The sequence below is a fragment of the Aphelocoma coerulescens genome, chromosome 2, assembly GCF_041296385.1.
Source record: "Aphelocoma coerulescens isolate FSJ_1873_10779 chromosome 2, UR_Acoe_1.0, whole genome shotgun sequence".
Classification (NCBI taxonomy): domain Eukaryota; kingdom Metazoa; phylum Chordata; class Aves; order Passeriformes; family Corvidae; genus Aphelocoma; species Aphelocoma coerulescens.
In genome coordinates this window covers 82,861,500-82,877,933 of record NC_091015.1, presented here as the reverse complement: position 1 = coordinate 82,877,933, position 16,434 = coordinate 82,861,500, and the positions used below count along the sequence as shown (strand labels likewise).

Here is a 16,434-nt window from a genome sequence, read left to right as displayed (position 1 = left end):
ACACGCACATTGAAACAGTGCCCATCTGAAAATATGCCCTTCAGTACAGCAGCAGAAGGGACAATTCAGGGTTGGAACAAGTCAATAAACTCTTCCTACTGCAATCAGCAACTGCCACTGGTCACCTTTTCCTGTTCTAATTTAGCCTGTGACAAACTCTCTGAAACGAGATGTGTACACATCATTGGATTGTTCACAAAAACAAAAAATTATTTATTTTTTCTACCATGCCAGGGCTGGTAACGATCATCCCTTTGCATTCTTCTGCATATTTTTGCCATTCCAGTTCTTCCCACTGAAGCATGTTGGCAATCTCCTCTTCAGGCACCAAAGCTTTACTGCATCGTAACAAGTAGAGAAGAATCTGATGCATTGAGAGTACTTCTTTTCCTCCATCTTAAAACCATAAATAAATAAAACACATTTCAGAGATTCACTCCTAAAGCATGAGCAGAAGAGAAAATACGCAGAACACAAACCATTTGTATGAGCAAAATAAAATGCAAAATGCTTAAGTGATTTGACAAGTATCAAGGCAAATGTTTTACTGATGAATACTGCACATGCATAAACACTTTGCTAAACTAAAGCAGTAACAGTAATGGTGAAGAGAGTAACAGTTCCATCCTACTGTAAAGTTGAAATTTCTAACTTGCCTGAATAAACTTTAAAATGAGTAGGCAGAACAATCAGTTGTGTTGTCCAGTTATATCTTCCTTTTCACAATTTTATCATTCTTTTTACAACAGCAGTTAAAAAGTCTTTAGGCATTATGCAGCAGTTTTTAAGAACACTCAAAATTTTACAGAATACTTCTGGATGAATGTAGCAAGCTATCCCTGCACTTTAAACTCATCTGTAGTGCTTACATGCTCTAACTGCAGTAATGAAGACTAAAGAGCCTCATGCTGTCTTCTGTCACTAAATGAATCAAGGGCATGTGAAAATTACTAAATACCTCTGAGACCCCAGGAAAATGCACAGCAAAGGCTGCTTGTAACAAAAGAAGACACTATAATCTGATTGGCTTCAGGTAGCCAGCTACAGATGTGAATATGCAAACAGGAAAGGTGAGTGATGGTCCTGATAGATCACCACTCAGAAGACACTGGCTATTCAAATTCAGTATGTCTGCTCATGTAAATAAGAAGTCACTACATGTTACCACAATGCTTTAATTTTGACATGCATCTCTCCAACTCCCTCCTTTAATAGCAGGGTGTTAATCCATAGGTACAGAGGAATCTTCAAGTTTCATCCCCCCAGAGCACAAATGCTGATTTCCCTCCCCCAGGGAGCAGAAACAATCTGGTCCAGCCACTGAGTATATTCTCTCTCTCACTACACCCACTAAAGAGAAATGATGACAAACCAGAAGTAAAACCTTAGAGCAATATGGGGGATGACACCACAGCACAAGGAGTGTGATCCCAGGCACACTGGAAAAGCCTTGCAGAGCTGCTGCACAATAGCAGCACTGTGTAAGAGGATGTTCTCTACAAGACATGTACAAGCCCTCCTCTTACCTCAGCTGGGATTCCAGCACTGTTGCACAGAAATGATGAAAGGGGATGGTGTAACTTGGCCTCTCAGAACAATTAACTCACTTAAACTCCAAGAGGGAATCTTAAGTGGGGAAGATACACCCCAAACCTCACTGGAAATAGAAAACACTTCTAAATAGCTACAGGGACAGAATTTTAAATGTGCTTCAAATTGGAGGGGGACTCCACTTACAAGACTGTTTTTTGTCAGCAACTGGATTTACTCTTATGCAAGAGGTAGCCCACATACACCAATCACTAAAATATACGTGTATCCTTACCCACTGAAGACTGTGTACAGGTTGCGATAGACTGCTGTGCTAAATGAAGGTCTGAGACCCTTTCTGGGCCAGAATATGCAGTACTTGGGACCTCAAATGTGTTTTTTCTAGTCTTCTACTTTCTGAATATCATCATAAAAATCTATGACAATACAATACAGCAACTGTTCTGCATGCTATGCATGGCAGTAAACCTGGTATGACTAGCTCAGAGCTACCCCAAGGCCTGTCTCCAAGCAAATCCACATAGAAAACTTGACATCCCAAACCTCATTATTTTTAGACCATGTGAGGACAGTAAGAAAGAAAAAGTAGAGGGGATGGGAAATCAGCAATTCATTTCTATCTTTAAAGAGACAGCTGATGGATGTGTGGAGATCTGATGCACCAACATCTTCTTTGATTAGACCTAAGTACTGTTCTGCAAGCATACCTGAAGGAAACAGATTTCCACTCTCTGAAAATTAAAAATCTTCATGGATATCTCAAAAAATAATCAATAAAAAATGAAAGCTTGATTAAAAAAAAAAAACTGTCAGAAAGATGCTAAAAGGCAACTATATATGCAGAAATATCAGGAAAAAGACATTTTTAAAAGAGTTAGAAGGCTGGGGACCTTAAGAAGCAGCACACAGGAATACATATTATAGAGACTTTTCCCTCCTCATCCATAAACAACCCAACAGCACAGAAAGAGCTGACTTCTAAACTAAAATTAAAAAAAAAAAAATCAGAATATAAAAACCCTGAACAGGAATGCACCCTCAAGCTACACAAACCAGGCAGGACAAACTTGTTCTCATTTTGTGATGAGGTCAAGTTAATCAGCCACATGTGGCTTGATGGCTTATTTTGTAAATTGCTTCAGCAAAACCAAATCAATGTTTGCTAGCAAGCCTCAGAGCTCTGCTTCTGATTGAACAGTGCTGTGTATCCAGGAAGGAACAACAATTAGAAATACAGTCATCTAGCCATCAGTACTCTCCACAGTAACGAGCCAAACTCATTTTGCTCCAGCTATAATTAATATCCCAACTAAGTTTCAAAGCCCAATGCAGAAAGGACCTCCAGGTCACAGCCCTCTTGATGAAGGTTGTTCCGTATTTCATCTGCACCCTAAATCCCACAGCTGAAACACATCCTTCTGTCCACACAACCCTCCTGGAGCAATCACTGGCAGGATCTCAGTAGGACACATTTCCAATGGAGCCATGACATTTACATCAACTGAAAGTCTGTCCTGGTATCTTAGGATGTGTTAAATGCCTCTGTAAACTGTTCACTCAAAACGAGCTGAATGCTCCACACGGAATCTTGTCCTTGGCTGGCAGGCCAGGGTTGAACTGCGTTGGAGCGATGGCTTTTGTCTCTCGCTATTTGCTACAAGGTCTAAGCTTGCATTAGGATAAAGAAACAATCAGAAGAGCATGTGCTCAGGGGTGCCAAATCATGCTGACCCTTGCACATCCAGAATTGTAATCTAACCACATGGTACCCTGAAGAGCAGGTGGGAGATGAAATGTGAGAGATAACAGCACTCTGCAAATGCCACAGCTCCATCACAGAGCAGGACAAGGAGGACACAGCACTGCCTAAAATGACAACAGAGACAAAAGCTGGAAGCAGGACTTGGCCTGTCCATCTGAATTCCAGTTCTTAGTAAACCATCTGCAAGCACTAAAGACTTCAGGTAGAAGCACCAGATCTCTGCACTGACTGAACCATTTGACTTGCAATAAAGGTTTTCTGTGGAGGTTTTCTCCTGGGGGATAGGGACTTTTTTGGGTTTTGGGTTTTTTTTAAAGCTTTTTTTAGATCTAATTTGTATAACGCTATATAATACAAACATTACCTGGAAGAAATCTCACAAACCGTGGCATGAAGTGGTATCTGGGACAGGAAACAGAATCATTTTCAAGTGAAGGACCTTAAATACAAAAAAAATACAGAAAATTTTGCAACATATTTGCAAAAGAGGAAAAGAGGCAACTTTGCTGCAGATGAAATCAATGAATGGTTATTGTATTTGATAGGGCTTAAGTTTCAATCCAGAAGGTAACAAAAAAAGAAGAACAGAGCGACAACTTGTAGTGAAAGCTTTCACACAGACAATTTAAAAGAAATCTAAAATAATTTAAAAATAATAAGAACCTAACAAAAAAACCCCCAGTACTTTCAAAAGAAACAGTAATACAAAAAGATTAGTTTATATAATCAGTTAATTATTTCATTTAAGCCTTATAGGTACAAGCACTAGTTTATTTAATCTCCTCCAATTAGTGGGGTGGTTTTTGCTTACCATAATAAAGATAACATGGAAACTTCCCTGGTACTGTTTTGTGGGTTTGTTTTTTTTTTTCATTTCCTATTCATCATATAAAGCTTTCAAGAAAATAAAAACTAAACCAACCAGTAAGTGCTAAAAAAAGAAAGAACAATCAGAAGCAGTGATAGGAAAGACAACACTAATATTAGAATATATTATCAAACCAAAGGCTACACAAAATGTATTAAACCTGTGTGCTCCTGTGCAGAGTGCATCTCCACAGACAAACTCACGACACCCAAGCAGACCTACAGATACTGAAATGTAATTCCTCTGATACTCTCATTTCTCTTTTAGACCATGGGAAGTATTCTCTTTTGTTGCAGTCTTCACGGAAACAAGCATTTTCATCTTGTCAAAAGACAAAAACATTCAGCTATAATGACAACACTATTCCTCCACAGCTGTCTGTATGTCACTGCTTTCTGAGCTGACTGCAGAGAAATACAGTGTGAGTAACTTGTTTGTTAGCTTGTAAAAAGAGACAATAGTTTACCTGACACCTTGGCTTTCAAAATACCATGCGCATGATACTCTGTAATATTAAACACACAGTAATATTTACTGTTTGATTAAAAACAAAAGTTCTGGATTACGGCAGAAATTTAGTTTATTTGTGAAAATACAGTGCCAAGTTTGTGCATTTTCACTGCTACAGCTCAGACGATTGAACTCTAATTTCATCTTCTTGAAGAATAAATGAAGTTTGTCCCTCTTATGGAAAACAGAGTTTACATTGTAATGTTGAGGACCGTCTCAAAATCAATGTTACCTTTAAGATTCCAGTCATACAACTCCAAAATATCTTTGAATAGATATGAAGAAAACAGCTCAAGGCCTCTCACACAAAAATTCTGGGGAAACAAAAAAATAGACCAAAATTATAATTATATAATACTGCAATACAAATAATGCCATTCATATACAGTTAAATAAAACACTATGAAAAAAACAGTGTCTTCATATTTGCCAACTACTAAATACTGGGCTTTGGAAACAGTATTGATATATTTTTGATCATCTAACATAGCACAGTTCTCTCTTCAGAAAGCATTGTCAAGAAAGAATGGTATTGAATCTTCTTCATTCAATGTCCAAACCAACAGTATAGGCAGAAATTATGAGTCCGCAATAATCTGCCAAGCACTAAAACCCCTTTCACCTGAGCAAGATGAGCAGATGACACATTTCTGAGAAATATCTTTCTCATAATTCACTTTTTCCCAAATGCTCATAATAAACGTCATAGCAAGTGTGAGCACAAGACAAATTGAGGATTATGACTTCAATAGCCAACAGAAGAACAGAAAGGATGAAAAGAGAAAAAAAAAACAAAAAGGGATTCTTTTCATCAAGCAAGGAACTGACTCCTTCAATGAAGGAACTTATAAACTTTCCTGAACAAACAAAACCAGACTGATATAAATTGTGCATGTATGATATCGGCCATAAATTCTAAACTTAATACCACAATCTGTTTCACAAGTCATTAGTAAAGATGGTCTGCAAATAATCCAGAAGTCCCCCAAAATGTTCACTTCCCTGTTTTGCTTGGTAGCTGTTTGTTGTTTCAGTTCAATATTTGCAGACAACACAGTACATTCACTAACAAGAAATTCATTGCTTTGATCACATTAGTCTTTCTGAGGAATTTCAGGGCTGTTGCATATATTTAGATCCCATTCAGCAACAAAAAAAAAGATAATTAGAAAGAAAAATTTAAATAAATGTGACTAAATTAAATACTGATCCTATCTTTGTAGTTAATATGCAGGGGTGTTTCTGTACCTACACACACTGTTCCACTGCAGCAATTTACTTTGCAAACTGGCTCCACCAGGCATTAATTTGTAATAAAAAACCCCACCACAAACAGATTATGAACTCAATGTGCTTTGCTTGTATCCACAGGAAATTTGTTTTGGCAACAGCTTATATTTAGTACTGATAAGCAATCTTCAGAGCTTCAACTTCTGATTAAGTTTCAGCTCTGCCATTGACTTATATGGGCCTGGCAAAGGAGTACCTTCATATGCCTTATTTTTGTCATATGTAAGAAAATGGTAATGCCTAACTCAATTTACAGATACTGTATATAACTTAAAATAAATGGAACCTATGGATATAAGCACTTCTTACTATTTGATTTTAATATATGATAGCCTAGGTAGATAGATTTATGCTAGTACCTGTAAGTGCAAGTTCTGTTTCAGCCACTGCTTCAGAACAGAGCCAGTCTCTTAGAGACTTCACAAGGTGGGATACTGAAGAGTTTAATCCTTAAACATACCAACAATTCATAACCCACTCTGTCTTCTAGACTAATTATCCATCTTACCTCAGGCATCATCTCCTCAATGAAATGAATGGTATAGTCAATGTTAAACCTGATTACTTTGCATAGAGGAATCTGGAAGGAAGAGAGAAATTCAGCATTAAAAACTATACAGCAGTAAATGTATAGTTAATACAATTTTTTATGCAAAGGTATTACTGTCTGCTGAAAAGGGCACTTACTGTAACAGCTGCTCTGGAGGATCATGCAAAGACAAGAACACAAGCACCTGTAAACAGAGTACCAGTTCCAGCCTTCACCTCGGTAATAAAACACAATGCTGACAGGAGGGATGGTGAAGGAAGGTTCAATAATGCCATCTACTGGAGATGAAATTTTCTTTAGAAGGAAAAGTGCACCTGTAAACCTCAGACAACCTGTATCTTCTCTCACTTGGATATTTGCAAGTGAATTTGTTGTTTGTGACACAGTATGTCAGATTGATACAGTGATCTGAAAGCAAGGTGTTTTTAGCTCACTGCCAATTGTGTCAGCTCTACGGTCTTAAAACGTAGTTTTAAGTCAAAGCAACATAATGTAATAGCTTAGGGACAAATTTACAGTTTTATACTAATTTCATGCAATAAATATTCTCAGAATTTCACCTGACTAGCTAGCAAGACAAACATTTAATTCCTTTTTTTCATCTTTTTATGGTCCATAAATTGCGGAAGGTGCTTCATTTTTTTAAATGGGATTTTCAGAGAAAAAAAGCTAAATTCCTAAAAGACTACAAAAATGCCTAATTTTCCCTTACACATTTACAGCTCTTACCAAATTTTACTACTCACTGGCCTCAAAGGTATAAAAGAGTGTTAGAATAATTCCATGATCTCTGAAAGTGAAGGAACCCAAGGTTACTTTACACTGGTAAGCATACAAATAAGTATTTGAACAGTGATGGTGTTGCAGTGAAATCAACGTACATAGCAGAGGTGCAATATTCTGCTTGCATCTTCTTACAGCCCCCTGCCAAACACTGGACTATACTGACTACAAAAATCTATTGTTATCTGCATGATACATTAAGAAGCTGCAACAAATGACAGAACAAAATTGCATTTCTTACAGTTTGATACAGTATCAAATGTGAATACAACCCCCCTCCCCCCAAGAGCTTGGAATATACCATTAAATATACCACTTAGAATCTGAGCAGATGAAAACCTGTCATACTTAAATCAGTGAGGCTTTAAAAAAAGTACAGGGATTATTTACTTACTTTCTAACACATAATTTAAACTAGAAGTTGAATACTTTAGAGAATTGACCACGACTAAGATCTCCATGAACTGGAGTTCCATGTAAACAAGCAAATACACTGTAAAAGAACATGTGGTTGGTAGTGTAAAATTGGTTTGGTATTTATAATATGAAAATTATAATTTTTCCTATGACAGTACTAAACACTTCCCCTAATACTTGAGCTGCTCATTTATTACTCAGTAATAACAGCAGTAGCTCAGGAATAACCTAAGTGCAAACCTAAGACTTCATACTACAGAAATTTGGTTAATGCAAAGATGTTGGCATTCAGATCTCTATTTTTACTACCTTTTGCTACCTCTCTTTTATCAAATATGTTCCAAAGCATCCCTCAAAGAGCAGATTTTATGTTGTATACCAAAAATCATATCATGACATCAAGAGACTCCTTCCAAAGGGCTTTATATGTGTTAGTAGCAGGAATTGACATCACAGTATTGCTTTGTATTCAGCTCTGTAAAAAAGTAATCATTTGTAGCTGATCACTTCCCCTATCTGGAATGAGAAAAAACACATATGCACATATGCACTTTACAGCTTAATAGATTCTCTAACCATTCATATCAAAGAAGAGCTTTCCTTGTTGTCTGTATATTAAAGATTTCCATAACTCTCTGCCTTGCTGTCACATAGTAGACACAAAAATTGTAAAGATAAGAGGGTCTCTTTATTCTTTTAACGTGAGTAAAACGAAACTGCTCCTTTCTGCTCATTAGCAAAGTGAAAACGTAAAGCCTTGACATAAATTTGCCTTGAATGCTGAGACCAAGTTAACGCTACTGGGCAGCAGTGCTTCCCATTGCCATGTCAGAGGCTGAACTCCACTCTCTCACTTATCAACAAGAGTCCCTTCCCCTGACCACCAAAAGTGAAGTGTTTTCATATCCATTACGTAAGCAAACTGTCAGAAGTAATTTCTTCTCAGTGCCTCTCAGTTCCAGTATCCTTACATGCCAGTCCTGTGTTCATAACCATTCTTACACTGAGTTGTGGCATTGGTGATATTGCTAGGAATAGATAAAAAAACCACAGAAACTAACACACATTGAATTTTTTGAGAAAACCTTGAAATAACCAAGATAACAAAAAAATCTTCTAGTGTACAGGAATGAAGCATTTGCATATTTTCCATTCATGTTTGGCTAACTCAGCTTGTATTGGAAAAGCAAGGCAGTCAGGTACCAGTCAAGTCCTTTTCTTGTTACACTTGCTTTCAAAACACAAACACCTGTATATACCTACAGCTTTTGCTAAAAATCGTAACTTGCTAGGTCCTGAAGAAGCTGAACAGCTGTTATAAAGTACTGGAGACATCTAAGTAAGTTTTAAGAAGGGAGAAAACCCTTTAGAGTGGATCTCTGAATAATTTAATTTGTCACTTGAAGGGGAAAACTTTTTTTGTTGTTGTTGGTAGTTTTTTAAACTTTGCCAACTTAATAAACCCACTCATCCAATTTAAATCCAATTAGCAGTTTTAGCAAGTTGTTCCATGGTTTTAATTCACTTCTGAACTGCAAAACACGTAAAAGCATTACTTCAATGCACATCACAGCCTCAGTCACAGTTCAAAGACGCTGCTTACCACAATCAGTCAAGACAAAATCAGAGATCCATTAGCACAAATATCTTTCCCCAGTCTCAAGTGCTGGCAAGACATGTAGCATACATGTATTGTTTTTTTAGAGAAGTTCTGCTTCAGGGCAGAATGAGCACCCTGTAAAGAAATCCCCTGTATGAAACCTGAAGTATGTAGCAATGACCATACTTACGTTTGTTAGTGGGGCATGTGCAAACATGGAGAACCCTTCAAAGATATATTCATGGTCATCATACTCAATAACAGTAGGTCTGTCTGTCTTAAAAAAGCAAACAAAACCACCAAGGAGTAAGCAAGAAGCAGTAAGACTTTTGTCACTGAAAACAAAATCAGAGTCCTAGTTTGAATTATTTATAAAGTACTTACTAAGAAATTTGTGGGAGGTGACACAGTAATTCGATAGTGGTACAGTCTTCCAGCATTGTTGGTCATGGGGCGACATGGTTTAATGGGCTTAAAGGAAGAGATAAGTAGAGTTATGTGTACAGTCAAGGCAAATTTAGATTAAAAGAGAGAATAAAGCATTTCTAATAGCCATGAAATATGCATTAGAAAAAATTAAATAAAAGCAGGTAGTCATAATTAAGTATTCTGGAAAGGAGGAAAGTGTGGCCTTATCTCCACTTTCACTTTAAGAAATATTTTTAAAGCTATTCAAAAGCAAAAAAGGTGATTTTTTTTTTTTTAATTTTCCATTTAACTCTCCATCTCTCCTACACACCACAGTTAGCTGTTTACGTTCCAGACTAATTTCCTCTCCTATATAAATTTGTTTCAGGAAACACATTTTTAAAAGTTTATGAAGAGGAGCCTGAACATCACACAAGACGATCCCAAGCGACATTATCAAGATAGACAGGTATCAGTCCATCTGCGTGGGGGAAATCTGAGGCCTGAAGAGAAGGGATTAGTGTATCACCACAGAGGTAGCCCTGGTAACCCCACTCTATTACAAGGCTGTAACGCTTGACTTTGAGGTCCAAAGGCAGCCAGACACAAGGACTTTCCTGTTTCCTTCCAGACTGTTTTGAAGCAGTCCTGTGTAAAGACCTAAACTCCTCAACAGTCAGACAAAACCAGTTTATCATGTGCCCTACATACAACTTGCTGCAGTTCAGAGGCTGCCACCAGCCTGCTTGGAATACATTGGGAAAAAGAATAAAATCACTGCAGTGAGCAGGGAGCTACTCTGAACAGCGGAAGAAAAGTTGGCCTGTGGCATTGGCAAGACAGCTACACCACTACGCTGCTCTGGCCACTCTGCAAACCTTAGGCAGTAAGCAGGGTGATTACATTGGCTCTTCAGCCCCAAAATAAGCTTCTCACTGCTGCGACAAGACAGCTGCAAATAAGCTAGTTCAAAACTAGGCAGTTTCATCTACAGGACACTGTGAAAAGTAGTATATCCTAGGAGATTTTGTGAAACCTGCGATTCCCAGATGGCATTGTTCCAGGGAGCAGCGGCCTTCACGCAGCAAGTTTTATATATAGTAGTTTTCTCCTCCTAAATTTTCTCCCTCCTCTGCAAGAAGAACCCCAGATGTAACATGGGGAGGAATAGATCCTGAACTAGAGCAATTTATAGTAAGCTTCAGACCAAAGCCAATTTTCTGAACTCAAATAATTCACAGAAACGTTCATAACTCCTTAACTGCAGAGAAATAAAAGATTGTTTCGGTAAATATATGTAAGAAGGCCTACTGAAAAATAAAATTTTTCAAGAAAAAGCACAAAGATAAATTGTAAAGCCTACATGCTAAGGCAAGAATGCCTCCTGACAAGCCTTCTGCTTCTTTCAGCAGCAGATTACTATTTACTTTTTCTTTTAAAGTAATCACTTCGCAGAGTGGGCCCTTCACAATGTATTCATCCACTTGAAGATAGCAGATCTTTTGATCACAAGTTCTTTTCTATGAACATAATCATGCTTCAGAAACTTAAAAAAAAACCCAAACAAACCTAAAACTAAGCAAACACAGGCAAAAGTTTTCTACAGTTTCCAGGTGGATTTCACTACCAGTATTGCATTTTAAATATGAGGTTACATAACTAAATGATTTAAAGCTGCACAAGCATTTTTTTTTACTCAGCTGGTAAATCATGGGAAAGACCCCTCAAATCAACCTAAGCAGGAATTTACAGCTGCAAGTGTGTATTCATAATTGCAATCCTTAGAATTACTAATACCTCTTCGCCAGGATAAATGCCATGTCTTATTCCCGTTCGCCGGGCTTTAGCACTGCACTTGCACAAAGGTCCATCATTCATCTGTCAAAAACAAAATAGGATTCTGGTTTTATTGAAAAGTGGTTTTGGGAAAGTATGTTGGTTTTAATGCCCTGAGTGCTGATGCTTCTAAAAGCCTGTCATGCTTAGATTAAGTGGATGTTCTTAAGCCAATAAAACTGAAAACAGTATAGACTAATGTTAAGAAAATGTCCTGGGTTGAAGTGTATTCTATTACCACCCTCATGAGCAGTGGAAATCAGGTGGGGCAGTGTTTCCTTGCCTCCTCCCCCCAGACTATCTTGCTGTTAATGGCCCATCATTGTCCTGCTGCATGACTCAGAGATAACTCCCTCCGGACTATCTTCTGTTAACGAGCCTAATCAACACTTGGCCTCATGACTCATTACCCCATTGTGAGATGCTCCACCCAGAGGGAGGAACCAAGCATCCCATCGTGGATATAATCTGGGACTCTGAGCACCAGAGACACTCTCTCCACTGGATTTCCAGAGGACAGAAGCTACACAGCCACCACTGGACTTTCTGAGGAAGAGCAGACCCCTTCTACTACAGGATCACCACTTCAGAGGACTGCAGCCACCATTCCACCAGACTGCTACCACCACCCTGCCTAACAGGGACTCAGGTTGTATCTTGACTCTGTCAGTGTTTTCTTTTACTTTCTTTTCCTTTTCTTTAATTTCCATTAAATTGTTATTCTGACTTGGTGCCCCCCACTGGTTTGTTTTCAAACTAGCACAGAAAACTGCACAGCAGCATTAGAACTGCATCACTGTTTCAGAAGCACAAGATGGGAAAGCACTCTCAACAGAATTCTACTACCCTGCTATAATATACCTCTTTTCCATTGCTTATACACATAAACAGCATGATGACTGCCTAAAACGAAATTCAGGTCCTAAACATGTGTGTGTCAACATTTACATGCTGAAATCTCCATATTCAAACAGTTCCACTGGATTCTCTGACTGAAAACCCATCCTCAACTAAGCCTTTTGACATGGAACAAGGCTATCTCCTGAAATGCAGACTATTCAAAGATTTTACTTGGTACTTCAAAGAACTAATGGGAACACTTCAAATCCATCCAGTGAACAGATCAGTAAAAAAGATAAAGGGGGAAGAAACACCCACTTGAGTATTCAGTATGAGCATCAAGCAGCTATACCAAAAAGGGCCAGTGCATACATTACAATGCTAGCATCTTTCTTTTCACTTTTATGACCAAGATCAATGCAGACTATCAACTACTGCAACAGCCTAAAGCTTTCTGCCCTTAACATTATGCCCATTGCAGAAATCCAAGAAAAGAAGCCCAGAAACAAACCAGAGAAACAAAGTAAGTTCCCAACCCAAGGTTTCAAAGTTTGAATCCAAGAAATTAAACTTCTTTTAGACTTAGGAAAAAAACCAAACAAACAATAAACTTGCAATGCAACAGAAAAACCAGCAGAAGTTTCCATGCTATTACAAGCAGTCTGAAAACACAAACAGCATCCACAGTGGGGCTAAATGGCATTATCATATATTAGATATAATGTGAAGATACCACAGGAAGAAAGACTCATTAAACCACTGTTAATGTTAGCTTTAGGCAGTTGGGACAGGGATGCAACCTTTTAGTTTTGATGTTAATTCTCTAAATGTTCACCTCAGTTTCTTCAAATTGGCACAATGCATACGTGCAAAGGATCATAAGAAGCAGGGAACTTCCCTACTCGTTTGGAAACTTAGCCACACAATCTTAACAATGGAGTGACGTGACAGCTTGTTGTTCTCACAGTTTTTCCCATACTCTTGAGAAGAACAGGCTCCAAGAAATTGAATCATGCTCATTAGGTAGAAGCATACTTCCTCATACACAGCAACAAGACAGAAGAGAGTTAAAAACACAGTCAACAGCTAATTGCTCATCAGTGCCCCAAAACTAAGGGTCTGCTGAGGCTATTTAAATAATTATCACTTATTTTTGAAATCTCATCCTTAATTCTTAGAACTATTCAGCACAAATACTGTTTCTTTTCTATTAAATGCACAGGCCAAAACTCAGAGAGATGTTAAGTCCTTGTAAAGCCAAGACTTGAGAAGCAAGTCAGATCCATCTCTAGCTTGTTCCTAACAACACTGCTCATAGAAAAAAATGCAGGAGAGCAATCATGAATTGATGGTAAAATGATGGTGAGAGATTACAAATTACATAGGCAATGCCTTCTTTGACCAACAGAGCAACACAAACAAGCAGATCACATTTGTAAGGCAAAAGCCGCTGTGGTGGCATTGAATTTAACAATTTATTTCCTGGCAACTGTCAGCACTGCTGGAGATTATCCAAATTAACAAACAAGCTTCTCAGATCGAAGGGTTGGGAAGATTCATCCTACAAATCTAGTTCCATGTCAGACAGTGTACTTGTACATGTCAGAGTGCATGTCAATCATTCCTGTTTTATTTATTGACAGAAAGCATTTTGACACACCAGATAAATACCTATGAAAACTTCAATGTTTTCAAATAAAATCTACACAGAAGTACAACAGCACTGACAAGCTCACCATGATTGATTGTAGCCCTTTCAAAAAAGATGAAGAGTCAGTCTCAAGAAAGTTTTTGGGAAAAAATGTTTTTCAGCAAGAAACTCAGTTTTTCCACTTTTTTCCTGCTAATATTCTTCATAGAACATTACTCTGAAGTGTGCCCAAGAGCTACACAACTTCTTCTGTTAAATATCTAAACAGTTCGCTAAGTTTGTTTTCCAAACAAATAAAACCAACTAGCTATGCTCAATCATTCTTTTTAAACTAGAAGCATAAACAGGAATCTGTAATAGAATATTCAACAGACTTTTGAATTACCACAGTGGCAATATGCGTTGCAGTATCTCTTCACATTATGATTTGTTGCACGCTAAACTCATACATCACACAAAGTGCCAGAAAAATAAGTTTACTGACATGTCACTTGAAATGAGAAAATAGATTGTAAAATATTTAAGTAAGAAAGATGAAGATGGTGAATTTGCAAACAAAAACTAGTCTTTTGTGCAATGTGTACATTCAAAACAGCACTTCATGAGCTCAGCAATTATATTTAATGAGAATTACAATCTCCATGCAATTACAAAAGAACCATTAGACAAGAAATTAGAAGCATTAGCTGTGTATTTAAAACATTATTTATCATTATGAGCTGAGAGCTTAAGGTGAAAAATTTGTAAAGGATGTACACATATTGCCTTTTCTCCACCACACAATTCAGTTGTGTACCTTTATCTCAGGGCTAAAAGGATAGCATTAGCATACTGTTAGCAATTCAGTTTTTATTAATGCTGTCAGACATGATTCCAACTGAATAATCCACAGGATTAATCAGCTGGAACCACACTCTTGAAATCAAAAGTGAAATGCTTTGAAGAAGATGAGAGAGAAAAGGGAAAACAGGGGTAAAGAAAGCATTTTGAAATAGAAGTCACTCTACATGTTTGACAACAATGCAGAATTTTCAGTTTATTGGGAGAATGACCTTTGGATACCCAGCACTTTTTCCTCACACCCTACCTGTCCTGGATCATTGTACCACAGTTCCTCATGGAGACGATCAGGGTGTGCCTTTTTACGCTTAATTTCTGCAATGACGTCAATAACATCTGAATCTGAACTGCTGGAGCAGCTGCTGTCATCTTCAGAGTCACACTCTGACTCACTGGAGCTCTCTGATTCACACAGAAGAAATAAAGACAGCTGAAAAACACTTCCACATGCTCTCTTCTCCATAGCAATGCATTCTCTAACATGAATTAATGTCTGGACTTAATATTAAAAAAACCTCCACATTCAAAAACCTTGATCTCACATATCTGTAATCTCCTGTGGTACTTTGAAGTAACTCCCTTTCTTATGCACGTAATTTTAGTCACTCATTTTCACAGATATCCTCAGGTCCAATTTAAATAAATGCATTCACAGCCAAGACATATACCAGGAAGCAAGTAAAGTTTATTATTCTTGGAATAAAATGCAATATTTCTTCCATTTGTCAAGTTTTGACTTAAAATATATTACTGTACCGTCAGTGCTTTCAAATACTGTGAAACTATGGTTTTAAAATACACATTTACTGAACGCGAGACTCTCCTTAGTTGAAAGAAAAAGGAGAGAAAGAAAATGAGAGACTATCAGTAGGAAAAAGTTTCCCTTTTTTTTTTTAATCAAGATGTATTTTTACACAGTTCATAATTTGGCATAAGGTGTTATTAAAATATGTCCTTGGAGCACGTGGTTTACATAGGTCATCTATGCTCAGCTGAAATAAGAGTTTTCTTACAAAGTATGCACATGTGTATTCCTACAAATATTCACAAAGACTTAAGTTTCAGAACTTCTCTGATTTACAACTGATTAATACTGAGGTCTATTTTCAGGTGCAAAATGTGCATGGAACCCATGAGAGTAAGCTGGAGTTTCAAAAGGCTAACACAGAACTTTTCGATGTCACGTATTGAAATCATAGAATGGTATGGGTTGGGAGGAGCCTTAAAGACCATCTAATTCCAATCCCTTTGCCACGGGCAGGGACATCTCCCACTACACCAGGTTGCTCAGTGCCCCATCCAGCCTGGGTTTAAACATTGCCAGGGATAGGACATCCATAACTTCTCTCTATGGGCAACTTGTTCCAGTGCCTCTCCACCCCCAAGTAAAGAATTTCTTCCATCATCAGCCTTTCATGATCTAAAAGCACTCCTGGAGTGCACTGCTATCTCACTGCAAAACACGACTACTGCTGACACAAGCCAGAACAGAGACAGCATTTACTGAAGTTAAAAAGTAAGACAAACT

At 37.8% G+C, this 16,434-nt stretch overlaps 1 protein-coding gene across 3 annotated transcripts in view; it reads right to left on the bottom strand.

The window, feature by feature from the left end:
* The window catches only part of DROSHA (drosha ribonuclease III), a 73,858-nt gene that overhangs the window by 47,031 nt on the left and 10,393 nt on the right, over positions 1-16,434 (bottom strand). For all 3 annotated transcript variants that reach the window (XM_069008301.1, XM_069008303.1, XM_069008304.1), the window contains exons 6-13: positions 15,154-15,308; positions 11,537-11,617; positions 9,716-9,802; positions 9,522-9,608; positions 6,490-6,561; positions 4,924-5,005; positions 3,678-3,752; positions 227-396 (exon numbers count right to left, since the gene is read on the bottom strand). In XM_069008301.1, the coding sequence (XP_068864402.1) occupies positions 227-396; positions 3,678-3,752; positions 4,924-5,005; positions 6,490-6,561; positions 9,522-9,608; positions 9,716-9,802; positions 11,537-11,617; positions 15,154-15,308 (809 nt within the window). The remainder of the gene's footprint in view (positions 1-226; positions 397-3,677; positions 3,753-4,923; positions 5,006-6,489; positions 6,562-9,521; positions 9,609-9,715; positions 9,803-11,536; positions 11,618-15,153; positions 15,309-16,434) is intronic.